At 37.0% G+C, this 26,636-nt stretch overlaps 1 protein-coding gene and 1 long non-coding RNA gene across 11 annotated transcripts in view; one reads left to right on the forward strand and one right to left on the reverse strand.

The window, feature by feature from the left end:
• Nucleotides 1-26,636, forward strand: part of ADAMTS17 (ADAM metallopeptidase with thrombospondin type 1 motif 17) — a 489,795-nt gene that overhangs the window by 431,594 nt on the left and 31,565 nt on the right. For both annotated transcript variants that reach the window (XM_072616993.1, XM_072616988.1), the window contains one exon: nucleotides 17,742-17,946. In XM_072616993.1, coding sequence (XP_072473094.1) covers nucleotides 17,742-17,946 — 205 coding nt within the window. The remainder of the gene's footprint in view (nucleotides 1-17,741; nucleotides 17,947-26,636) is intronic.
• The window catches only part of LOC140509260 (uncharacterized), a 263,848-nt gene that overhangs the window by 77,847 nt on the left and 159,365 nt on the right, over nucleotides 1-26,636 (reverse strand). For 3 of the 9 annotated variants that reach the window (XR_011968625.1, XR_011968617.1, XR_011968614.1), the window contains 2 exons: nucleotides 17,605-17,777; nucleotides 5,037-5,184 (listed from right to left, as the gene is read on the reverse strand). The exons of 3 other annotated variants lie outside the window; for them this stretch is intronic. This is a non-coding gene — a long non-coding RNA (uncharacterized lncRNA). 3 more of the 9 variants (XR_011968622.1, XR_011968628.1, XR_011968619.1) reach the window with 2 other exon arrangements.

The following is a 26,636-nucleotide window of genomic DNA, read 5'->3' on the forward strand; positions in this document are numbered from 1 at the left end:
TCCCTATTACCACCAGGATTGAATATAAAATCCTCCATTTAGCTTTTAAAGCCCTTCATAACCTAACTCCTTCCTACCTTTTCTGTTTTCTTATGTCTTACTCCACTCAATGCATACCAAGATCCAGTGAGAGCAGCCTCCTTCCTGTTTCTCGCACAGATCACTCCATCTTCAGACCCTGATCCTCATTTTCACTGTCTGCCCCTTATTCCTGGATCATTCTTACTCCTCATCTCTGCCTCCTAGTGTTCTTGACTTCCTTCAAGTCTCAGCTAAAATCCTGCCCAAGATGTGATTCCCAGTTATCCCTAAATACCTTACTTCTGAGATTATCTATGATTTACCTTGAAATATTTTCTTTGTACATAGTTGTTTGCCTATATATCACTCCATTAGACCATGACCTTGAGAATAGGGACTGGTTTTTCCATTTCTTTGTATCCACAGCACATGTGACCTAGCACATAGGAAGGACTTAATAAATGCATGGTGCCTTGAGCTGGATGGAGAATTGACTAGGAAGGAACAGGAGGCTTTGCTGTAGTGCTGGCTTGCTTGACATTATATCACATAAATTTGTAGTAGACCTATTCAGCAGGTTTTTTGGTGTGTTTGTTTAACTTCTCCCAGTTCCATTCAGCAGCGAGTGATTAGGCATGAAGAAGGTGGATTATCTAAGTAATTTGGGGAAGGGAGGAGCAGGAAGGAGTAGCTGGAAAAAGTACTATGGGCTAAAAGGATTAGAGGTTACTCTGATTATAAAAAATAGGCATGAATAAGGAGACTAAAAGACAGCTAGGTGGCAGTGGCTAGAGTGGAAGACTCAAATTCAAATCTGGAATCAGAAACCTACCAGCTATGTGACTGAACAAGTTAGTTATCCTTTGTTTGCCTCAGTTTCCTCAATTGTAAAATAGGGATAATAACAGCACCTTCCTCACAGGGTTGTTGTGAGGATCAATTGCTATAATGCTTGCAAAGTGCTTAGCATAGTTCCTGGCACATAGTAGGCACTCAAACAACTCCAGTATCTTCGCCAAGGAAACCTCAAATGGGATCGTGAAGACATGACTGAAAAACAACTGAACCACACAGCAACAGAAGTTTATTCCCTTCCCCAATAAAAGATTCTGATCCAACAAAGGAATTTTAGAGTTCTTGAGAATGAAAACTGAACACTACAAGATCAAGGGTATGGTCATCCTTAAATATGGCTCAGATAGAGTAGAGAGGTAGGTCATGAGAACTGATTAAGGAAACACCAAGAGGTATAAATTCCCTATTATAAGGATAGGACTTGGAGAAGAGAGGAATATTGTAAGCCAGGTAAAAACTCATTGAGAAAAGAGGAAAACTCTTGGGAACTTGTAGATAACAGTCACCCACGATCTGAATTTGGTGAAAGGTGAATTTAAATCACATGAATCTCAAAGGAAGAGAGGTTAGTGAATGATGGTAATAGAAGAAGAGACTAGAAGAAGCAACACAGAGCAAGGAGGATTCCACCACTATTAGCGGGACCAGTGACTTGTCATGAGTATGAGAAAAGGGCAACCAGTACTGGAAAGGATGCATTGAAGAAGCTAAAGGTTTAAAATGAGAGGAAGCTTATTAATTATGGTCTGGAAGTTCCAAAGGGTGAACTGGAAGGGAGCAGGATGATCTGGAGAGGAAGGAACATAGGGATGTTGGGAATAAAGTTGAGGTGGAAGGGAATAAGGGAGTGGCCAGCAAAGCTTGTAAAGTGTAGTTTGTTCTTTGTGTAGGTTGCACTATCATGGGGTTTGGGAGAGACTGAAAATGGTAGGAATATGCTAAGTTATTGGGGAATGAAACCAGGCAGAGTATCAGATGGGGAAAGATCTGGTAATAAAGGCGTGTCCAAGATCAGCCCTCAGTGTCTCAGAAATGTTAACTGACCGAAAGTCTAAGTCTTTCCTAGGAGTATGAACTCAAACAGAAAGTGCTGTAGCCCCAGGTAGCAGTACCTTCCTGGGAAGGCCAACAGAAACTCCCTCTACAAATTTAGGCTGGCACCTCTTTTGCAACTTAGAATGTAAGTGACATATCTGGGGTCACAAAGCCATTACATGTTAGAAGGGGAATCAAACTTCCTGACAATCTACTAACAAAATGATTAAAGAGGTGATAATCGGTCCCCAAAATGTTAAATGTCAAAAATCTCAACAGGGAGTGAAATAGAAAGCTTTCCCCAGTATCCTCCATGAAATACCAAATATGTCAAGATTACAGTTCCTTGAGGCTAGAGACCGATGTCATCCTTATTTCTGTCTCTCTGATTTTTAATAGAAACCTCAGCTAGCAAGACAGCTAGCTTCCTTTTCTCCAACTAAAATACAGTCTTAGTTGATTAACTAATCCTCTAAAAACAAACCCCCTCTATAATAAAAAGTCAGCCATTCTAGGAAAAAAAATTCTTCTTAAATCACATGTGAAATAACATGGCCTTGGGCCATAGCACTGACTCAATGGCAGTGTTCCTGCTAAGCTGTAAATGGATGCAGGTGTTCACTCACAGTTTCTTTTTTTCCATGAACAGGTGAAATGTAGAGTCTAAAAAGGTTCTCTCCAATCCCCCTTTTCTTCATCCTTCCCCTGCTCAATCACACCCCCATCTTCACCATCACCACTAACCCCTGTGCACATCAAAATCGGAAAGAATTCTTGATGAACTGACATACTTCACCATGAATGAGTTTCTTTGTGTTACACCCTAATAATGCATCTGAATGTAAGATTTTTTTCTGTAATTATGGAATGAAAGGGTTTATCATCTGTTAAAGGAATTTCAGGCATCAGTCAAGCAATTGGGAAGAAATTTGAGGGATAAAGGCAAGAAAATAGAGAAAATTGGCAGAGGGGTAGAAAAGGGATCCTTAAAATCTGTAAAATGTGAGCAGCCAGATTACATGAATTCTGAGATCCTTTCTTGCTCAAAGTCTCTGATCATAAGGTGATTAATTAATCACCTTATGGAATCACCTTAAAGGAAAAATGGCATAGAGGGCTGGCCATGGATTCAGAAAGGTGAATTAAAATATTGTCTCTCTAGCTATATGGCTTTGGGTGGGTCAACTTCACCTCTATAAATCTCAGTTTCCTCATCTCTTAAATAAAAGAAAGGGTTGGACTAAAGAGTCTCTGAAGACCCTTCCAGCTTTCCATCTATGATTTGGGATGACAAAATAATCATAAACAATGACCATGTCCCTCCTATCATATAGTTCCCCAGTGTCGGGTAAAGGGGAGGAAGATAGTAGCTAGATGGTAGATTCTTAGCAAATGTTAGGCCCACTGGAATATTAGGACTTGGATCACTGAAACAATTGACAGGTTCCCTTTTTTCTCTCTCACCTCTTTCTGAGTTCAAGTCTAAGATCCCTCTGCCTCAAGCAAAAGTCATTGAGCCATAAGCTCCATCCTAGTCTGATCTGCTGGCAACTGTGTCATGGAAGATTTAGACATGGAAAGGGCCTTCAATCCTATTTCACAGAAGAAACTGGTGCCCAGAAGATGAAGTGACTTGTCCAGTAACAAGCAGGCAACAGGGAAGGACTTCCCCCAAAGATAATTGATTTCTGGTAGCACAATTCCCTATTTTCAAAGAACAGATTATAAGACAACTCTAAAAAGAGACAACACAGAGTGCTCAACTCTGGCTAAAGTACATGTAACTCAGCCAACAAGAGCTGCCTCTCAACCACCCCATCATCCTGTGGGATAATAACATTGTGAGGGGTATGGGATACCTTAGCAACCTGGGGCAGATACTAGAAGACAATGACCAGCTGTAGATATGACCCATCTATAGGTTGTCTAACAGTGCTGTTCTGGGGTGAATGACCAAGTACTGAACCCAAGTTGTAAAAAAAGGCAGAAATGACTTCCTATCCTCCTTGGTGTTTATCTGTTAAGCTCTCTGGGTGGTCTTCACCAGAGACTGGTGGAGCTGTCTTTGATGCATTAGCAGCACTGGAGGCATTGAGTCCTGACTGCCCTTTCCCTGACTACCCACCTAACCTTAGCCACTTTCCCTGTTTCAGGACTTCCTGATGTGTATTTTACACTTTCCACCATATTTTGTGTTATGTTAGTTATTATTTAATTATATTTCCATACTGTAATCCCTTTGGATTCCCTAAGGGCTTATATCTGCACCTCAGGAAGCAAGTTCTTTTGTGACTAAAGCCCTTTTTAACCACATTGCAGAGTACTATTAAATATTGTATTCCCAATTAGCTGAAACTGGTTTCCATAAGTGTAAAATTGAGCTGCACTTGTGTGGGCACAAAAGTGAGTTCCACACACTCCACCCCACCTTCAACTAGTCCATTTGGAAAATAGCACAAAAATAGAAACCAAATTTTCTCAGCTTTTCCTTCTTACATGTAATGTTCCTCTTAATAGTCAGATAAAATATTTTATCCTAACAAGACCTTACCAGAGTTTGCACTGAAATTGTTAGTGTGTGTTTAATGAAATTTTGGCAAAGTTAAAGGGTTTCTTTTACAGTAATGAGAATTGAACATATTTATCTTCTCCATCTGGTTCTCTGGTAGTTACAGCTGAATCTTAGAGAGTAAACATAGTAATAGGTTACTTGGTCTTTTACCGGGAAAAATAATTTACATCCCTGTGACTATTAAGGATTCAGTAGAAAAAAAAAATACAGAATTTGGACTTTTTCAATGAGATGGAGAAAATCCTGTTAGTCAAAAGCATTCTTTTGATCTTGATTCATAAGACTACCTTACTTACCTGTAACACCAGGGGGGAAAGGTGACGTTAACTAGGCAAAATTCAAAGTTAAAAGTCACATTTATGTAAGGGGTCCTAATTTAAAGTTTTTAAGAACAGAAATAAAACAACTCCTTATTGTTTGTTACAGCTTCATACTCACAACTCAATCTGTTAGCTGGTTAGATTCTTAAGATAAACTCCAGATTTTCATTTCCTCTTTTGAAAAATAAATATGTGAATAATATTACCTTAAGGGAAATGTATATAGGAACTCATAACTTTCCAGGTTTTTTAATAGAGAAATGATGAGTTGAAACTTAACATGCTGTTGTAAAACTTTGCACTTATTCCTTTGGGAGGACATCAAAATTAGACTCTTTGAATCTCTCTTGTATCTGAAGATGTTCAGAGGTTTTCAGGCATCTGTTTAATAAAAGCAGAAATTTATCTTGAGAGACTATAAATGTCACATGTTAAAGTTGTGTTTTGATTATCTAACAGTCATCCCTGAATCAGTGTAGAACTACAAATGTGACTTGGTCTCTAGCTTATGAAAAAAAAGGAAGCTACTATCCAACATCCTCCATGTTGTTTTGGATGAAAAAAGTTGAGAAACATAGTTTTGAACACCAGATGACTGACACTCCTCTGTTGTTTCTCCTCATACTATACCCTTAAAATATGAAGCAATAAAAGGTCACTATGGTGCTGTGTGAAAGGCTATCTTGTCCATACTAAAAATAGTGTTAAGATATCCGCTTTTCCTTTGGAGGACATTCATAACTAGGACAACAAACCTGTACCTTGGATAAAGATGATCTCCATATTTCCTGGAAATTAACAAAAAAAGGCCAAGTTTGGCAGATTCAGTTTGGGTTCAGAACTACTACTCTCCACAGAATTTTGGATAATTGGGTTTAATGTTCTAATACTCTGTGATCAGTTCTATACTTTTACTTTTCAGAAAAACACTGATCCAGGGTAACGCAAATATAGTATTTAGTACTGAATAGAAAATACTGAATAGAAAATTCTCCAGAAAATTTAGAAGTATTGGGTTTGAAAAGTACCTCTATTTAGGGGGAAATAGGAGGAATTACAATGAAGTTTTCTAAACTATCCTAATCACAGAGTACAGCTGCCTCTCATCACCCCAAACTACCAGAGTTGGAATGCAAAAATGCAGAAGCAGAAAAAGCTGACAAAATCAAAAGCCAAGAAGTCTGAAAGAGCATAAAAGAACTCTACAAAATGAGATAGGATTCGAAGACTTCTAAGAGTTGCAGGACTTACAGGAGAAACTTCATGAAAAAGAAACGCTGATGACCATTCTTTTGAAGAATCATATAGGACAATTACCCCCAAAATATTAGAAATTTTTGGAAAACCTAATTTCCTTATTAGTAAATCAATATTATAGGTGAAAGGATAATACAAAACAACTCAGTTGGGGTTAGGAAACAAAAGGTAAGACAAGGGAATGCAGGAAAAGATGGGTTAGCACTAGCAGAAAGTAGAGGAAGATATGCCTCTTTTTCCTTCTGCCTGTGAAAGGCTCAGAGAGTAAGAATAGAATATATAATATTATATTATAATTATATGGCAGGGAGCAGATCACAAAGGAAGGTGGCTGCCACTAGAAGAAAAGGTATACTTGAAGAATTACGAATGAATCCTACAGGGAGAAAAAGGTTATATAGAGGCTCTCAGCAATGAACTCTGCTTCCAGGGATAGGGAGAAGATATTGGATACTTAATGAGATTAGCTCAGGACTGAGTCCCAGTAAGAAAGTGAAAGTGGTAAGTACCCTGAAGAGGACTGTAATGTAAAAACATGCTATCAAATGAGACAAGTGATAAGAGGAACGACAAAGAACAGGACCAACCTTCCCAGACTAAGGTAACCAATACTGATGAAGAGAGTTGAAAATTAAATTACCAAAATAAAAAAATGAATAGTGTAAACTGACAAACAGAAATGAAATAAAATTATCAGAAACTACTATACCCAGTTATATGCCTGAAAAACTAAGAATTCAGAATGGATAATTATCTACCAAAACACAAAATGCCTAAACTAACAAAACAAGCAATAAAGATCTTCTTAATCCAATTTCAGGGGAAAATAGATATCTAGCAAGCTATAAATGAACTACCAAAGAAATAAACATATTGAGCTTAATGAATTTAAAAGTTAATTCTATCAAACAATCTGAAGAACTATAATATTTATGCTAAAAAAAAATTTTCTAAATACATAAAGCACTTTACCAAAGTCATTTCATGGGACAAACATAGTCCTGATGCCCAAACCTGGGAGAGATAAATCAGAGAAAGAAAACTCTAGATCAATTTCACTAGTAGAGATTTAAAAATTTTCAACAGAATCCTTGCAATGGGACTACAGTATTATGTTCAAAAGATAAATACTATGACCATATTGAATTCATCCGCGAGATGCAAGAATGGTTCAACATCAGGTAAACAATTAGCCTAATTAATCACAAAAATAGTAAAAATTAAAACCACATGATTATTTCATTAAGTGCAGTAAAAACCTTTGTCAAAGCACAGTACTCATTTGTATTTAGAAAAAAAGACTTTTAAAAGTATAAATATATATATGCTCTTTTAACCAAGCTATTAATTCTCTTATAATGTTCTTTCATCCCTCTCATTTCTTTTCCCAACTTTTTCTCTTTCCCTTTTATCTCTTTCTTTTAGTCACTTTCTTTAACCCTTCCAGGAATTCTTTTCGGACATGGGTCCAATTAGCATTTTTTGAGGCTTTGTTTGTAAGTGTTTTCACATTGTTGTCTTCTGAGTTTGTTCTTGATCTTCCCTGCCACAGTAATGGCTTTTTATAGTCAAGTTCTTTTTGTTTGTTTGCTCTTTCTCCAGAATATTTCCTAACCCTGAACTTTATGTTAAAATTGGATTCTGCTCACCTGGTGGTAGGAAGGCACTGTCCCAAGCATCAGGCTCTTTTGAGCGGCTGTTTTCAGAGCTATTTCTGGAGGTCTGCAAGTTGTTAGTGCTTCTAAGTGGTATTATCATGGAACAGGTGTGACCACTTTTCTCCTGGACTGTGGTCTGGTCTTTACTCAGGAAGGCCCTCTGCTTCCCTGCAGCTGCAAGTGCTAGTACTCCTCTTGACCCTGGAATTGTGACCAGGTCTCCTACTCTCCTGCAACTATAAGCAATAGTGTTCCTCTTTGCTGAAAACTGCAGTGGGGACTCCTGCTCCCTTGTGGTCAACCACCTGTGCTTCTCTCTGCCCTGGAACTGTGACACAGAACTGTGTATGGTATGTAGTTTCCAATTAATGCCAGCTGCACAGGGTACCAGTGAAAGCTCACCTATAATCTCTTTCTGACTGGTTATCTGACCCTCTTACCATGTCTGGGCTGAGTTCCTGGATCTGCTGCTTTTGCTGTTGTCATGGCTGCCTCCAATGCCCACTGCTAGGGCACCTGCCATGCTCCAGGCTCGATCCCATCCTGGCGCTAGAGTTCTCTCTTTCTGACTTCCTAAGATCATCTTAGACTTGAAAAAATTCTCACTCTCTAACCTTTGTTGGTTCTGCCCCTCCACAGCTCTATTTGAGGAGTTATTTTAATGTTGTTTGGAGGGTAATGCTAAAAGAGTTCAACTTGGTTGCTGCCTGTATTCTGTCATTTTCCTTTTCCATTTTTCAGTGAGTATGATTAAAAAAATATATTAAGAAATAGAGAGAAGCAAAGACAGGGAATAACGGAAACTGATTTCATCTTCTTGCTCTTAAACTCTTAAGATCCATGGGATAAAGCTGACTAGATGTCTATCACCCCACCTAAATGAAAAGTATGCAACAAGGCTCTTGCCCCAAAAAGGCAATGGATGCTTGGAGTCCTTAAATGTTTTTTTTGCACTTCATTTTAATTACCTTTGGCACCATTACTTGGGAAGCTACATTGCTCTACCATTTTGACATAATGATTACCAGTTTTATTAACCTGACGAGTTAATAGACTCATCATGAACCAGGAGAGCTGATCCATGCTTGGATTTCAATCACAAGTTTTAGGAAATAACTATTACACAAGACTAACGTATGGTTGCAAAATAAAACAAAGTTTATTTCAAAGGTGTTCAGAAACAGGTGGCAGTCAGCCATCCTTAGCTAGTGAACTAAGGGAGTATTATTAACACTGCACCTTCTGTTTTAGCCTCAAGATTCCCATAGTTCATCATAGGTTTCCTAACTCTAGGGTATCCTATTCTTTCACTGTAGGAATTCAAAATATTTTCCCTAGGGGAAAGGTTTTTATACCCATCAGGGCTAACTGGAAAAAATATTTACACTAGAGTTTTCATTGAGGCTTATTCCCATAAGATAGAAGAATACAGATGAACTTTTGATCCTATTTAAGAACTTACTTTCACTCTTTCAAGATGAAATCCTCCCTGCACAAGGTTTCTATAAAAAAGAGTTTGGATTGGGGAGGGGAGAAGCAAGGGTAAGAAGAAACGGATTCCAGAGAAACAAAAATGTAACTGTAGAAGCCAAACTTAAGACCTGCAATATGGATCTACCACACAAACAATAAAGAGAGTCAATACAGGATTTGGGCCCTCTGAGCCACCGTCTTCCACGCCAATCCCACAAGAAATGAAAACAGTTTACCAGTGATCTATTTGTGCATTTTCAAGTAAGGTCAGTCCAAGATTCCTAGGTTTTGCCATATGGCAGGCAACATCTGGAGGAGGTGAGGGGAGGTGTTAACTGCTGGCTCACAAGTTTGCTGTTTCTATCGTTCCTTTGTTATCATTATTTTGGCAGCAAATTCCATTTAGAAGACTATCCTGTGTGTCGATGAATGATTTCCACATCCATGACTTCCGAGTCACTACTTACTTTCAAATGTTTAAGTGAACTTAAAAATCTTATTTGAAGCACTTTCTTCATCACCCTCTCAAGGAGAAAGGAAACCATAACTTACCTTAGAAGCCTGCAAGTTGTAAGTGTAACTTAGTGATATTTGATCCTTCTTGGAAAATGTTAATCCTATTAAGTGATCACAGCATAGATGCTTTCAATCCATCCTTAAGCTAGTCAGGACAATCTCAACTTCTAGGTACCCTCTTTTCCTTCCAAGTGAAAATATAAATGAGGCCAATGACAGTTCTGTTTACTCTTTTTATGCCCACCCCCTCCCACACATTCACAAAACAAAGTTGTTTATCTATAACACCAGCTGGTTGTCACAGCCTCCTCCTGCATATCCCTTTTGTCTCTAGAACTGCAATCAGCCACAGCTCCTACTATGTTAATTAGCTCCCTTTAAGCCTAGAGACACTCAGCCCCCTCAGGTCCCTGCAATTCCCTCTACAATGTTAGGGAGTTTCTGTTAAACAAAAAATTAAGGAGTACAACATATTCACTCAGAGCTCCCAGTTAGGAATTTAGGCAGAAGGTTGGCTTTCTGCCCATCTATCTGTGTGTGTATGTGTGTGTGTGCCTGCATGTGCACACACACATGCACATATTTTATAAACATACACACACATAGGTACATACATAAAAACTGCACAGAAAGCAATAGATCCTAGGATCATAGATTCACAAAGGGACTTGAAAGGTCATTAAGTCCAATCTCTTTATTCTGTGGGTAACTTGCCCAGTATCACACACCTAGCTATGTGTCTGAAGCAGAATTAGAACTTGGATCTTCCTGACTCCATCTACTGAGCCACTAATCAGCCAGCAGGCATTTATTAAGCACATACTATACACCATGCAGTGTGCTTAGGCACTGAAAACATAACAACAAAATACGGTCCTGGCTCTTAAGAAGCTTAAAGTCCAGCAAGGGGAGACAATAGGTACATATTAGGGAGAAAGAAGTGGCAATTGGAGAAATCAAGAAAGGCATCATGTAGAAGGTGGTCTTTGAGTGAACTTTAAAAGAAACTAGGGATTCTGAGAAGTAGAGTTAAGGAGGAAATACCTTTCAGAGACAAGGGACTAGATGAAATGTCATGTGAGAATAGCGAGAAAACCAGTATGTCAAGGCAGTAGTGTGTGTATAAAGGGGACTGGTATATAATAATGCATGGGAGATTCAGTGGGGACAGGCTGTGAGAGCTGGAATTTATTGAGAAAGGAGGTGACCGAGTCTGGCTTATACTTGAGAAAAATCACCTTGGAAGCTGTGTGCAGATTGAAATGGAGTGGGAACACCTGAAGGAGTGAAAACAATTAGTAGCCGATTATAATGGTCCAGGAAAGAAGTGGTAAGGGGCTGGTGATTGTATATGTGAAGAAGAGGACGACAGGGAGTAGAGGCCATGCAAATGGTGAGAGACTCTGCAGAGGTAGAAACAAGATTCAGCAACTTGTTGGATAAGCAGGGTGACTTGAGATTGAGGAGTCAATGACAACACTCAGGTAGCACATAGCGGTAATCAGAAGAATGGTAGTGCCTTAAACACACATAAAGGAATTCTGAAGAAGGTTGGACTTGGGAACAAAAATCATAAACTGTGTTTTGGACTTGGTGAGTTTGAGATGCTTCTGGGAAATCCAGTTAGAAATGTTCATTAGGCAGTTTAGGATAAATGACTAGAGCTCTAGAGATAAGTTTAGAACGGGTATGCAGATGTGAGACAAGTGTAACACTGGTATCCTCATTAAATGAATTAGGGAAAGCAGTATTAGGTCATCCTCCTATGGAGGATCTATAAGGGATATGAACAGGAGTTCCACAGAATAAGGAATCAGGGATTGCTTTCTTCCTGGTTACAGGCACAGGTAAACTTCTACTGTCCGTGAAGAAAGAGTATGCTAAGTGAAATAAGCTTCATTTCAAGCCCTTGTACAAATTATGCTCAAAATTTAAGCAGGTTTAAGACTGTCAAGTGTAGCGTAAATGGGCTGTCTGCATGAACACAATTTCTTAGATGAAGGATAACTACTCAGTCACAGGAAAAATATTTCATTCATTCGTTCATCTGAGAGCCAGATCTCTCTCAAGCTGAGACCTATATTTCAGTGTCAGGAATAATGACTGCCCGGCTAATGTTTCTTTGGTTTACAGCTGGTTCTTAGTTTTGCTCCAGATCTATGATGTCTTTGGTGTAAGGAGTGTTCTCTTGAGGAAGCTACTTCCACTGGTCCAGATTGGCCACTGTTCTGCAATCCATAGAGTTGAGAGTTACCCTGCGACATGGGGGAAGAATGGGGCAAGGTGTTACATGACTTGTCCTCAGTAGATGTGAGAGGCAGGATGTGAACCCTAGCAGTCCTGACTAGGGGACCAGCTTCCTATCCACTGTTCTATACTCCCTGTTGTATCTTAACAAGACGTAAAATAAAATGTATTATTAATAGCAATGTATTATGAGTAGGCAATGTAGCATGTGTTCTTTCACCTACACTTGACACCACAGTGTTGTCCTTCAGATGTTTCAGCCTTCATTTGCTTTCCTATCTCTGTGAGTGTTCACCTTAGCAGTAAGCTATTACAGTAAACTGCCTTATACTCCCATCTAAGTGTCAGCCCAAGAAAAACTGAAGATCATCCATCTGAGTCCACCTTTTATTTCCCTTTCTCATTTCTTTGGCTTCAAAGAACCCATGGATCCAATTTAATTTTTCTGCCTTTTTCTTTAATAAAGTGTACAGAGCTTAGCACAGTGCCTGTCATATAGGTAGCACTATATAAATATCAGCTATTGTTGTTATTATAACTAACTATTAACTACCCAATTAAATGCTGAAACTACCAGCTAACCCAGGGTCTTAAAATTCTTTCAGTTAAATATTTATGAAACACTTTATGTCCAAAGATGAAACATAACAAAGCCATTTTAATCTAACTTTTAAAATACTTCGCAATCTTTTGTATTTGCATTACCTAGATTTTTCCTTCCTTACAAGAACTATCCCTTCTAACATTTTAAAAAGAAAGAGAAAAAAATCAGAAAAAGTGATGAATACAATGAAAAAAACTGACATATGCAGTTATATCCATATTATACATTACATTGACATTATATTCTACATCTCTGGACCTCTGCAAAGGAATATGGGGTACTGTTTTTTTCATGTCATCTTCAGAACCCAGCTTGTTTCTTTATAATTTGGTAGCACTTTTTTTGATTGTTTTGTGGTTGTTCTATTTATATTGCCATAATCATGATTTATATTGTTTTCCTTGTTCTACTTACTTAATCCTGCATTGGTTCACGTAAATCTCTCCATGTTTGTTTGTGTTCATTATTTATTATAGCATACTAATATTCCATTCCATCCATGTGCCACAATTCATTTAACCATTCCCCAATTTATGAGGATCTTCTTTGCTTCCAATCCTTTGCTCTCACAAAAGGATGGTGCAATATTTTGGTATACATAGAGAATGTATTTTTGTCAATGTCAGTGGAGTATATGCTCAGCAGTGGACTCTCTGGGTCAAAGGGTATGGGCATTTTAATCATTTGACTAAATTAATTTTAATTAAAATATTTAGTAACCTCACAGGTTAGGGAATACCTTTGCTAGCACGTGGATTTTTTTATATCATATTTATATTTTAACCTTAGGAGACACAGGTCCCAGTCCTGGCTGTCATATTTATAAGCTATGTAAAATGGAATAAGTCATTGAACCTTGGTCTCTTCATCTATAAAATGTGCATCAGTTTGTATCATAAGAGTGTTGCACAGAAAGCCTCTTATAAAGCATTGTAGAAATGTGAGGAGTTGTTACTTAGATGATCACTCTCAAATTCCAATGAAGAAGTCCCTTCTACTAGAGGGGCAGATGGTATAGGCTCACACAAATATACTATTACCAGCCCTTCTCTTTATCCAGGAATTCATATAATTAGCAGGACATACTGACCAACTGCAGGAAACACGTTGATAGATGTTGCCTGAGTTTAACTATAAAAAGTCTCATCTCAGTCATTCTCAGCCAAAATATCATCTGGTTGTTTGGTGTACCTTTTCATTGTCTTCACATTCCAGTTGTACAAGTGGTCTATCTAGAGTGGAAAGTAGGTGGTGCAGTGGATAGAGCACCAGTACAGGAGTCAGGAGGACCTGAGTTCAAATCTCAGCTCAGACGCTTGGGACTCACTAGCTGTGTGACCTTGGGCAAGTCACTTAACCCCAATTGCCTCATCCTGGGTCATCTCCAGTCATCCTGATGAATATCTGGTCACTGGATTCAGATGACACTGGAGGAGAAGCGAGGCTGGTGACCTGCACAGCCCTCCCTCGCTCAAAACAAAGGCAAGTGCAAGTCATGTCGTCGTTTCTCTGATGGCATGGTCTCCTTCGGCAACAAAGGACAAACACACGCACGCACGCACGCACACACACCAACAGCTGTGACTGTTCCCAAAGTAAAATGTAAGCAATGCCTGCCAGGTGCCAATACTGCAGTACTGAAATGAGAGTGATAAGATGTATTTATAAAGCCAGAATGATAAGGTATGGGTAAAGTGCCTGACGATCTTATGAAAATTAACCTTACACTGTTTGTTAAATGCCTATGGCTGTTGTGAAACAATTTCAGAGGGTCAGACAATCTCAAAAAGGACTTGCTTTTCTGGAGTTCAAAGAGAGGAGTGCAGAAATAGTTCCTATTCACAGTTCCAGTAGGGTATATTAGAGCAGAATTGGCAGAGATTAGCCTGTGAGCACAGCCATAAATAGGTTTAACATATATCTACAAATGTTTTTGGCTGTGTCCTATTCCTTTATGAGGTTATGGGCAGCAAGGATGAGGGAAATTATAAAGGATTAAAAGTTCCTTTACTGGAAGTCAGGAAGCAATGATGGGAGGATTCCTTTCCATCATGTCATACTATGTAAAACCCCTCCTCCTCCTCACAAGAGTAAAGGCACAACCCTATATAACTCTGAAATGATAATAATTATTATTTATAATGATACTGATAACTGAAAGACCAAGGAGATTTTTTTTCTGGGAATATATTGAGTAAATGCTGGTTATGAAAAATAAAACTCTCTCAAGGGGATAAACAGAACTCTTAAAGTTTTAAAATTATTTTTATGGAAGAGAGGCCATAAAATTAAACTTTATGTCTTCCAATGCCCCATTTTACATATACCCTCAGCCAAGAGATCTAATTTTTCATGCTTGGGACATATTTGCTATTATAACAGATTACAAAATATCAACTCACTGGTTCTCTTAATCTGTAGTACGAGGAGAAATAATTTTCTCTTACTATTCACCTTCCTGAATGCTGCCTTTTGTATCCAAAGTTCTGGTTAATTAAATTCATATTTTTAGAGTTTGTCTTAGCAGCCTGAAATTATGTATAAAACCTAACAAGGTTAAATGTAATGGCTATAAATATAAGTTCTTGTCACATAGGTTCAAAAAGTCAACTGTACAATTACAGAATAGGGAGGATACATCTTGACCACAAGTCACGTAGGGGAATAAACCTGGAGATACTTTAGTTAACCACAAAATTGTAAATGTAATGGTTGCTAAACAAAATGTAATATTAGACTATATTAATAGAAGTACATCAGCAATATTAAAGAGGGTAATAGTGTCACACTATATACTCTGTACTGATCAGATCATAGACATAATATTATATTCTACTGTGGATACCAAAGCTTAAAAGGAACTTTGCAATTATGTCATGTAAGAAACAACTGATATTATTTCTGCTATGACTAATAAAAGTATTGGATTTAGCACTAAAATAAATTTCTTCTGCCATATAAAATTTTATTGTTTTTCAAAAAATTCCAGGATTTGAAAATTATGGAAAATAAGCTTTTATGAATATATGGTCTTAGAGAAAGATGACTCCAGAAACTTCAAGGTGATGGATCTTCACCTTTCATTTATCTTTCAGGGTCTCATTTCTACTTGATCATAGTTAGGCAAGTCATATCACCCCTTGGGAAGGGCCTCAGTTTCCTCATCTGTAAAATGAAGGAAATGGACTAGACAGCCTCTAAGATTACTTACAGCTCTAAAATTCTATGATTCTAAGTATTTTTCTCCCCTCTTCTCAAATTTTGTTTCAAGAAACATTCATCCTTTCACTTCTTGGCTATTCTAAAGGCTTTGTTTATTGCTTTAGCAGCTCCAGGCCCTGAAGCTCTCTTGATACTACACAGGGCTGTCTTCCTGTTTCTCTTTCGATGTCTTGCTTATTAACCTGTATTAGATCTTTTCTTTTTTTCTTTGCCCTCCATTATTGCTCACCACGCTGTCTTTATATACTTCCACAATGCTTTGTTTTGTACAATTTAAGCATATAGTATTTGACTTATCATTCTTTGACTTCTTCAAGAGTTTTCATTTACTCAATGCCTCATTTTTTGGCAAGGCACATTACTAGGCATAGTTTTCCATTTTCCACAAGTGGATTAGACTTTATGTAATTTAAAGTAATTTGAAATATAAATATCTGGAGGGTTTAGTGGACTGCAAGCTCAATATAAGACATGATAGCCAAAAAAAACTAATGCTCTGGAGAGCTGTATTAAGAGAGGCAAAAAAGTACAGACTAAGGAAAGTGATAATTCTGCTGTGCTCTGCTCTACTAAGAACATATCTGGAGTACTGTCTTCAGTTCTGGATGCCATTTTTTAAGGAAGGACATTAATAAGCTGAAGACCATTCTGGGAAGGATCATTAGGATGGTGAAGAACCATGTTCTTCACATCCCTCCCCCCAGGTTCAGTTGAAGGAACTCAAATATTTCACCAAGAGAAAAGAATTTTTTAAAACAATCTACTAGGGTAAGGAGGCATATAATTTCTGCTATGAAATCAATAATTTCATAGCAATCAGATATTTCAAGGATTATCATATGGAAGCAGTGTTAGCTATCTTGTGTTTGGAAGAGGACAGAACAAGGAACAATGGGGAGACGTTCCAGAGAGGCAGTTATAAACATTGAGGAATGTCTAAAAGTAGACTGAATTGCCTGGGCTCTCCTCATTCGGATCTTCATACAGAGATGAAATGATCACTTTTTAAGTATATTGTGGAGGGCATTCCTCTGTAGGAATGGATTTGACTAGAAGGCCTCTGAGGCCCCTTCTAATCCAGATTTTGGGATCTACAGTCAAAGAAACTGTGGGAAATATTAAAAAATAGAAAACCTAGGGAAGGGAAAGCATGCAACATCTGTCTCTTTGAGGGCTGTCATAAGAAGCAGAGAGTACATTTCTTCTGTACTGAACCAGAGGACAGGCAATGTGGCAGTCTCAAAGCCAGAAGTCCTAAGGTTCAGATTCTCTCTCTGACACCTACTGACTGTATAACCATGATCAAGTCATCTGAAGATGCCAACCTGTATTATTAGTAAAGGGGATATCCACATGCATGCTTTCCCTGAAATAATCCAATCACAGGTCATTTCTTATCCCAAGTGATCTAATACAGAAATAGGTAGAAGTTATAGGACTATAGATTTTTAGCCCAATTTGAAGAAAAATATAATTACAATTAGAGCTGTCTACAAATAAAATGGATTGCCTTTCAAACTGGGGAGTTTCCCATCGTTAGAAATATTCAAGCAGATAGCCATCTGTCAATGAAAGGGATTCCTGCATCAGTCTGGAACTTTGGACTAGACAACCTATAAGATCATTTATAGATCTACACAGGGATTAAATTCAGGGTGTTTGCCTGACCAAGCTGCTTATTCCTGGCTCTCCTCTTCCACTTCCACTCCTTCATGTCCCCCAAAATTTATAAGCAATAATACCAAAATTTAGTTCATGGGAATAGTAGGGAAGTGGGCAAATTCATAAGATTCTAGATTAAAGACCTGATCAATTGAACCTTACCAAGGCCTGTGTCTAAAGAAGATTCTAAAGGTCGATCTGCATTTACTATATCCATTCCTCCACACTTCTTTCAGGACTAACTCAGTAGACTTTGCAGCCTGTCCTCTCTCATGATGTCTGTCTTCTTCTCTGTGTAGATGGATGACAGGGCACTGGAGTGCTTGCTCAGCAACCTGTGACAAAGGAATTCAGCACCGGGAGGTGACTTGTGTTTATCAGTTGCAAAATGGTACCTATGTTAACACCCGAGACCTCTACTGCCTCAGCCACAAACCAGCAGCAGTTCAAAGCTGTGAAGGCCGTGACTGCCTTTCTATCTGGGAGGCATCAGAGTGGTCAAAGGTAGGTAGTTGACTCCTTTCATTAAAGTGACAAACCTAGCTAGGTAGGTCTTGTTAACAAGATGTCCTGATTGCATAGAAAATTGCATTAAAAATTTGGACAGAGCTGAATCTGGGCTATTTGGCAGTCTAGCCTGTACCCAGTATGTAAATCCCATCACCCTCTAGTCTCCCCAGTTCTTTATCCCATGTCATGTTATTGTTCTCCAACTCTTAGTGACCTCATTTAGGGTTTTCTTGGCAAAAATACTTGGTGTGGTTTTGCTATTTCCTTCTCCAGCTCATTTTACAGAAGAGGAAACTGAGGCAAACAAGGTTCAGTGACTTACCCAGTAAAATATACAGCCAGCATGCATCTGAGGCCGCATTTGAACTCAGGTCTTCCTGACTCCAGACCTGGCATTCTATCCACTATGCCACCTACCTCCCCCTGTCATACATAGAACCAATAAAGTAGAGATTTTTGAGACTAAATGAGTCCTTTGTCACTGGTAAAGGATCTTTAATTTTACTTTATAGGCTATTTTTTTATACAAACTAAAAACAAATGGTTTTAGAAACAAGGAACTGTAAAGAATCTTGGGCAAGTCTTAAATGCCGAAAATTATGCCAATTCCACTTAAAACTTTCCTCAGGCTTTGTCCTTCATGCCAATGCTTTAAAAAGTGACATTTCTATTTATATGAAGGGAAAAAATATTTTGCATTTTCTATCACCTTCTAAGGATTACAAGGCACTTCATAATTAACAGTTCCATAATTTTTGCAATATTATTATGGTATAGGTAGGTGACATCTCACAAGTGAAAACAATGTGGTTCAGAATACTTAAAAGATACGATCAGTTTCGGAAAGTGATCGGTAACCAACCCAAGAATAGCAGCCAAGTCTAATGATATTTTCCATTGTCCCATTGCTTGAGTCAACAGAGAGGAGGGACCTCAAGATACAAATTAAAGAAACTAAAACTGCATAACATGTACTTTCTGGGAACTCAATACGTGTAGCCCGAATGTCCAGAAAACTATTTTAACTTCTATCTAATAATATTAAAAGAAGTTTTTTCCCCCCAGGATAGTGGGTTTCTTTTTAACATTTCAAATCTATTTAATTCTTCATTCTTTTCTTTCTTCATCATCATTACTGCTGTCAGGTAGACTTTGAAATAATCTGGTGCCTGGAGTCCTAGGTACCATGTTTTTATACAGTAATTATATTATTACATAGTTGTTTGTATGTTGTCTCCCCTAGGGATTAGCACCATGCCTGGGAAAAATTAAGTACTTAATAAATAGTTGTTGACTGAATAGAAAGAGAAGTAAAAATCTGGAGTTTTAGTCCAGCTTCTGGAAGCTTGGGCAAATTACTTTAATCTCTTTTGGGCTCAGTTTCCTCATCTATAAAATAAGAGTATTGAACTGAAATAAAGGTTCTTGACCTGGGGGGTCTGTGAACCTGGCTTTTAATATAATTGTTTCTGTTGTGAACTTAGATATTTTATTTTATGCATTTAAAGACATTATTCTGAGAAGAGGTTTCATCAGTTTGCCAAAAGAGTTCATGACACAAGGAGTTAAGAAACCCTGAAGAGGTTTTCTCAAGGCCTTTCTAGCTCAAACATTGGAGATTCTTTTTGAATTGCAAAAAGGTTTGACCCTTGCTTCTGATATCCAAGATATTAGGAAATGTTACCTTTGATTTCTGTTTTCCTTATGGATATAAACTCTTATAGACAATCACTATGAGAAAATTGGTTTAGGATATTTTGCTTATGTCCTATGGCACTATTTTTATATTGCAGCAAGTTGAAGTTAGAAGGGTCAGCTTTTCACCGTGTAAGTCAGAACTACAAATTGTGTGTCTATAAAAAAAAAAATCCTGGAAAGAAATCAATTATGTCTTAAATTTAAACCTTGAATATTGATTCTGGAAATAGCATTTTATCATTGGTTGTATCGTATTCAAAAGCCACACTTTACATTAATGATTTTGATTTTTTGGCTACAAAACAAAAAAATAGTTGAATAAAGTGCAAACTCTTAGTCCTCCATCAAAAGTACTCTTTTTTTTTTTTTTTTTTTCAAAAAAAGCTAAATCCAAGACAGTCTTTAGTGTGGAAAATATTTTTAAGGTTCCTTTTTGTTTTTTGCCAAACAGTTGGAATTATTTTGGATAAAAAAGTACTCAACCCATTTTTAATGAACAAAAGGACAGAGAAGAGCTTGCAAAAGGTGACCCTTTTCTGACTGTTCAGGAGATGAGTTTGAGACTGAAGCAAAGTTTTTCCAGTATGCGATATTCTCACTCCCTTGCAATGAATTTATCCCTGGGTTACCTTTTAAGTTAAAAGTAATTCATCATGATATTTTAGGAAAAGGAATAACGTAGAACATTTGGTTCTGCTGCTTTATATGTTTGGTTTTGCAAACTCTCCTAGAATCTACGAGAATGTTATTCTGAAATATAAATTGTGTCATCATCAGCTAAGCCTGTGGACCAAACATAGTCTACTTATGTCTCTTTTTTTATTACTGAAAATCTAGCTGCTCTCCATTTTAAAAAAAGCTAAATATATGCAAGTATACATAAAGAATGCTACATTTGAAAATGGTTCATAATTCCAGTTGATTTAAATCAGCATTTAGGTACAATTTGGTGCCTCTCTCACTAACGTTTACTTCACTCACCATTCAGTCTGACCCTGGTTATATAAAAGTCTGTTTGGAATTCTTTCTTCTAATTCCCCCTTAACTTTTGGACAAAAACCATAGATTTTTACTTCATAAGATATACAAGGTCCTTTTGCAGCCAGTGGCTTTAACTTTCTCTTACTGACAGTGTTGGGTTTGTGGCTTTTTTTTTTATTAGACCTGAGCTGATGATGCTTAGCTTTGTACATAACTTCCCCAATCTCTCTCTTTCTCTAAGCCCTTACAAGAAATAAACAAAGAAAAAACAATTCCTCTCTGCTGCCCTATTCATACAGTGTAAGAAAATAGGAAAAATAGTTGTAGTGTTTTTCTTTATAAGTGGCATGAACCTGCATGATGGCCTATCAGAAGAAACCTTCTGACTGCCGCTTTATGATATTTTTTACTTAATAAAAGCTTATGGTTAAATAGCACTTTAAAGGTTTACACAGCTCTTTCCTCATAGCCCAGGGAGGGTGGTTGTGCAAGTACCCTCATTTCACAGCTGAAAAACTGTTCACAGTCACACAACTCATAAATGTCAGAGTAGGGATTTATTGAATTTAACTGGTCTAAGATTCCCCTCCCTTCCCATACCTTTTGATTACACCTTCTTTAGCTAAGTCTAGGGAGAACTAGTCATTTTTGTTCTGTGGTCTTTTTAACTACCAGCAAGCATACCAAATGAAACACACACCTGATGTCTGATACAGACTTTGGCTTTACAAGCATCTCAGCTTATTACAGAAACTTTTCTAAACATTCTGGAATGTTGGAACAAGCCATCTTTAATCAACATTGTTGCCTTCTATCATATCACTCTACTTCTCCCTATACCTTAACCCTCCTCAGACTATTTTTCATCTTCCCCTATGCCTCTAATCCCTCAGTACTCTCCCAGTACATTACCTTTCTCCAATTCATATTCTTGTTTTCCTAGTCTTAACCCAATAGTTAACCAATTTAACTCTGCATTGTCCTCTATTCTCAAAACACTTCCCTCCCACCTTATTCAGTAAGTGTTTGCACCTTGCCAAACTGGAACCCCGGATCACTCCCACCATCCAGAAGCTCTTCTCCTACTCACCGGCTGCTGAATAGAACTAGGGGATGTCATGTCACCGAACAGACAGAATCCTCTGCACATTTATATTTGCTAATATCAACTGGGCGCTTGTCATGGCAAGGCAGTTCTTTTACTACTACCTAATCAATTCTCTATCACTCACCACAGAAGTTGTTCCAAACCTTCTCTTCTCAAGTCTCCCACATCACCCCTTCACCCACCCTCTCTGCTCAGAACAATGACTCATTCTTTACTGAGAAAATACAAACCACTCTTCATGAGCTCATTTTCTCCCCCTTTTCTACATCTCAGAATTCCTTGATGGCATTCACCTTTCCCCCCTCCTTTATTTCGATCTCTGATGAAAAGGAAGCAATTTCCCTTACTCTTGCCAAGTTCTCTGCATTTTCCTCTTGATCCTATCCTCTCCCATCTTCTCTTGAAGACTGCCCCCACAATGATTCCCCTCTCTCTAATATTCATTCAATCTCTCCCTTTCTATTAGTTCCTTTATAATGCCAAAATTGTCCATATTAAAATTCTTCCCTAGATGATATCATCCCCTCAACCTTTTATATCTTTGCTCAGCTTCACAACCAAACCAATAGAAAAAGCTATCTGTACTCATTGCCTCCATTTCCTCCCCTCTCACTCCCTTCTCAATTCTCTGTAATCTGACTTTTTGATCTCATCTTCCAATTGAAAATATTCTCTTCAAAGTTATTAATAGTGTCTTAATTGCCAAATCTGATGATCTTATCTTAATCCTCAACATTTTTGTCCTCTCTGCAGGATCTGACACCAAAATGCCTTCTGCTCCTAGCAACTCTCCCTTTTCTTCATTCTCACCATGCTACTTTCTCTCTTTCTCTTGGTTCTCCTCCTACATCTCTGACCATTCCTCAGTCTCTCTTACTGATTCATCATCTGTATCCAGATTCATAAAGGAAAAGTTAAATGAATTACAGGAGGAAATAAATGAAAGTATGCTAGTGGAAGACCTCAACTTTCTCCTCTAAGAACTACATAAATCTAACTATAAAACAAGAAAGAAGTTAAGGATATGAATAGACTTTTAGAAAAGTTAGATATGACAAAAGTCTGGAGCAAATTGGTTAAGAATATAAAAGAGGATAACTTTTTCTGAGGTGCACATAACATCTCACAAAAATAGGCCATATTTTAGGGCATAAAAACCTTATAAACAAAGGCAAAAAAGAAGAAATATTAAGTTCACCCTTTTCAGATCATAATGCAATGAAAATTATATTCAATAAAGGGCCATGGAAGCATAGGTTAAAAATTAATTGGAAACTAATCTAATCCTAAAGAATGCAAAAGTCAAAGAACAAATCATAGAAACAATCAATAATTTCATTAAAGAGAATGAAAACGAGACAACAAACCAAAATTTGTCAGATATAGCCAAAGCAGTACTTAGGAGAAATTTATTTCTTGTAATTAGTACATCAATTTAAAAAGGGGGAAAAGAGCAGATCAATGAACTGGGCATGCAATTTTAAAAAATCAGGAAAAAAAACAAATTTAAAAATCTCCAATTAAATAACAAATGGAAATGCTGAAAATCAGAGAGATTAGTAAAATTCAAAGTTAAAGTCATTTTGAACTAATCAATAAAACTTGATTTGGTTTTTAAAAAAAGAAGAAAACCAAGTTGCCATTATCAAAAAAATAAAAGGGTGAATGCTCCATCAATTAAGATGAAATTAAAGCAATTATTAGGAGTTATTTTGCCTAATCACATGCAGGGATGAGAAACTATGGCCTGGAGGTCTTCTAGGTCTTTGGGTGTGACCTTTTGACCAAGTCCAAATTTTACAGAACAAATCCTTTTATAAAGGGATTTATTCTGTGAAGTTTGGATTCAGTGAAAGGGCCATACTTGAGGACCTATAGGACCACATGTGGCCTCGAGGCCACAGGTTCCACACCCCTGATCTAAGTTGGGAAATGGAAGAATATTTACAAAATATTAAGGGATTTATTCTGTGAAGTTTGGGTTCAGTGAAAGGGCCATACTTGAGGACCTGTAGGACCACATGTGGCCTCGAGGCCACAGGTTCCACACCCCTGATCTAAGGGAAATGGAAGAATATTTACAAAAATATGAACTGCTGAGATTAACAGAAGAGGAAATAGGTTACTTAAATAACTCTTAGAAAAAGAAATTGAATAAGCAATGAATGAGTGCCTTAAGCAAAACTCCAAGACCAGATGGATTTACAAGGGAATTCTATCAAATTTAAGGATGTACTAATCCCAATATTATATAAACTATTTCAGAAAATAGGCAAAGAAGTCCTACTCCAAATTCCTTTCTACAACACAAATATAGTGCTGATGCATAAACTTGGAGGAGCAAAAACATAGAAAGAAAACTATAGGGCAATTTTCTTAATGAATATTGGTACAAAAATTTTAAATAAAACATTAGCAAGGCTATTACAACAATATATCACAAAGGTCATGTACTATGAGCAGGTGAGATTTATATCAGAAATGCAGGGCTGGGTTAATATTAGAGAAACTTTAGAATAACAATAACAAAACAAAAAAACTCATATGATTATCTTAAAAGATGTAGAAAACATTTTAACAAAATCAAACACTCATTCCTATCAACACTAGAAAGTATAGAATAAATGGAGCTTTCCTTAAAATAATTAGTATCTCTCTAAAACCATCAGGAAGCATGATAAATAACAGGGGTAAACTAGAACCTTTCGCAATAAAATCAGAGATGGAGGAAGGATGCCCACGATCACCATTATTATTCAGTGTCATTCTAGAAATATGAGCTATAGCAATAAGACAAGAAAAAGAAATGGAAGGAATTTGAGTTGGCAGAAGAAACCAAACCATCACTCTTTATAAACCACATAATACTATATTTAGTACTAAATCAACTAAACCTAGAATCAACTAAAAACTAGTTGAAATGATTGACAACTTCAATAAACTTGCAGAATAAAACAATAAACCTTCATAAACCATCACCATTTCTACACATTATTGACAAAGTCCAGAAGGAAGAGATAGATAAATTGCATTTAAAATAACTGCAGACAATATAAAATACTTGTGAATTTACCTTCAAGACAATCCCAGGAACCAAGTGAACACAATTATGAAACACTTTTTACATAAAGTCAGATGTGAACAACTGGAGAAATATTAATTACTCACGTGTAGGTGGAGACATTATACTAGAAATGACAATTCTAACTAAATTAATTTACATATTCAGCACCATGCATATCGAATTATCAAAAATATATTTTATAGAGCTAGAAAAAAATAACAAAATTCCTCCGGAAGAGCAAAAGGTCAAACATATCAAGGGAATCAATGAAAAAAATGTGAAGGAATGGTCAAAAGGCCACACTCAATGACCTCGAAGGCCTTGAGGCCAGTTTTCCATCCCTGCCTTAGATCATCAGTTTTACTAGCATGTGATTAGGCAAAATAACTCCTAATAATTGCTTTAATTTCATCTTAATTGGTGGAGCATTCACCCTTTTATTTTTTTGATAATGACAACTTGGTTTTCTTCTTTTTTTAAAAAATCAAATCAAGTTTTATTGATTAGTTCAAAATGACTTTAACTTTGAATTTTATTAATCTCTCTGATTTTCAACCAGATTTCAAACCATATTACAAAGCTATAATCATCAAAACAATCTGATGCTGGCTAAAAAATAGGGTGGTGGATCAGTGGAATAGATTAGGTACACAAGACACAGTAGTAAGTGACCATAATAATCTAGTGTTTGATAAACCCAAATATCCAAGTTTTTGTGGTAATAAGTCACCATTTGACAAAAATTGCTGAGAAAATTGGAAAGCAGTTTGGCCGAAACTAAGTATAGACCAGTATCTCAAACTGTATACCAAGACAAGATCAAAATGGATAGACAAAAAGAGTGATATAAGCAAATTAGGAAAGCATGGAAAATTTTACCTGTCATATCTAAGGATAAAGGAACAAACAAAAGGTAGAGAGCATTATGGGATGTAAAATGAAAATTTTGGTTACATTATATTAAAAAAAATTTTTTGTACAAACAAAACCAATGAAGCCACTATTAGAAGGAAAGCAGGAAACTGGGAAAGCATTTTTTTACCACAAGTTTCAACTATGTGGAAAATTGAGTAAAATATATGAATATGAGTCATTTCTCATTTGATAAATGATCAAAGGATATGACCACGCAATTTTCGGGCAAAAAAATCAACTTAATCTATAGTTGCATAAAAAAATACTCTAAATTACTATTGATAAGAGAAATGCAAACTAAAACAACTCTGAGGTCCCACTTCATATATATCAGATTGGTTAATATGATAGAGAAGGAAAATTACAAATGCTGTTGGATGCTACGTCATTTGGTAACTATATGTTTAGCATTGATATTACTTCACTGTCAGTGGTACCTTTTAGCAAAATGTAGTTTCACTACTTATTTCTTTTTAATAGGTGTATAGTTTCACTACTTATTTCTTTTTAATAGGTGTATTTTAGCTTTTGCTTTTCTCTTTTTTACAACTCAGCTGAAACATAATAGATTCTGCTCCAGCTCCCTATTTTTACCCTGTATCTCTCTCTTTTTGCTGAATTCTTTTTTTAATCCATTCTATCTGCTTCTGTTTTATGATGAGCTTATCCTATTCATATTAACAGTTATGATTACTATGCATTTCCCTCCATCCTATTTTTTCCTTGCTCATCCTTCCTTCTCTCCCTTTTTACCCTGTCCCTCCTCAAAAGTCCTTTGCTTCTGACCACTGCTTTCCTTAATTTACCCTTTGTTCTATCAACCCCACCTCCCTTCTTATATCACCTTCTCCTCCTACTTCTTTGTAGAATAACATAGATTCCTATACCCAACTGACTATGTTATTCCATCTAAGTTGG

This window comes from Notamacropus eugenii, chromosome 1, assembly GCF_028372415.1.
Source record: "Notamacropus eugenii isolate mMacEug1 chromosome 1, mMacEug1.pri_v2, whole genome shotgun sequence".
NCBI classification, from domain to species: Eukaryota; Metazoa; Chordata; class Mammalia; order Diprotodontia; family Macropodidae; genus Notamacropus; species Notamacropus eugenii.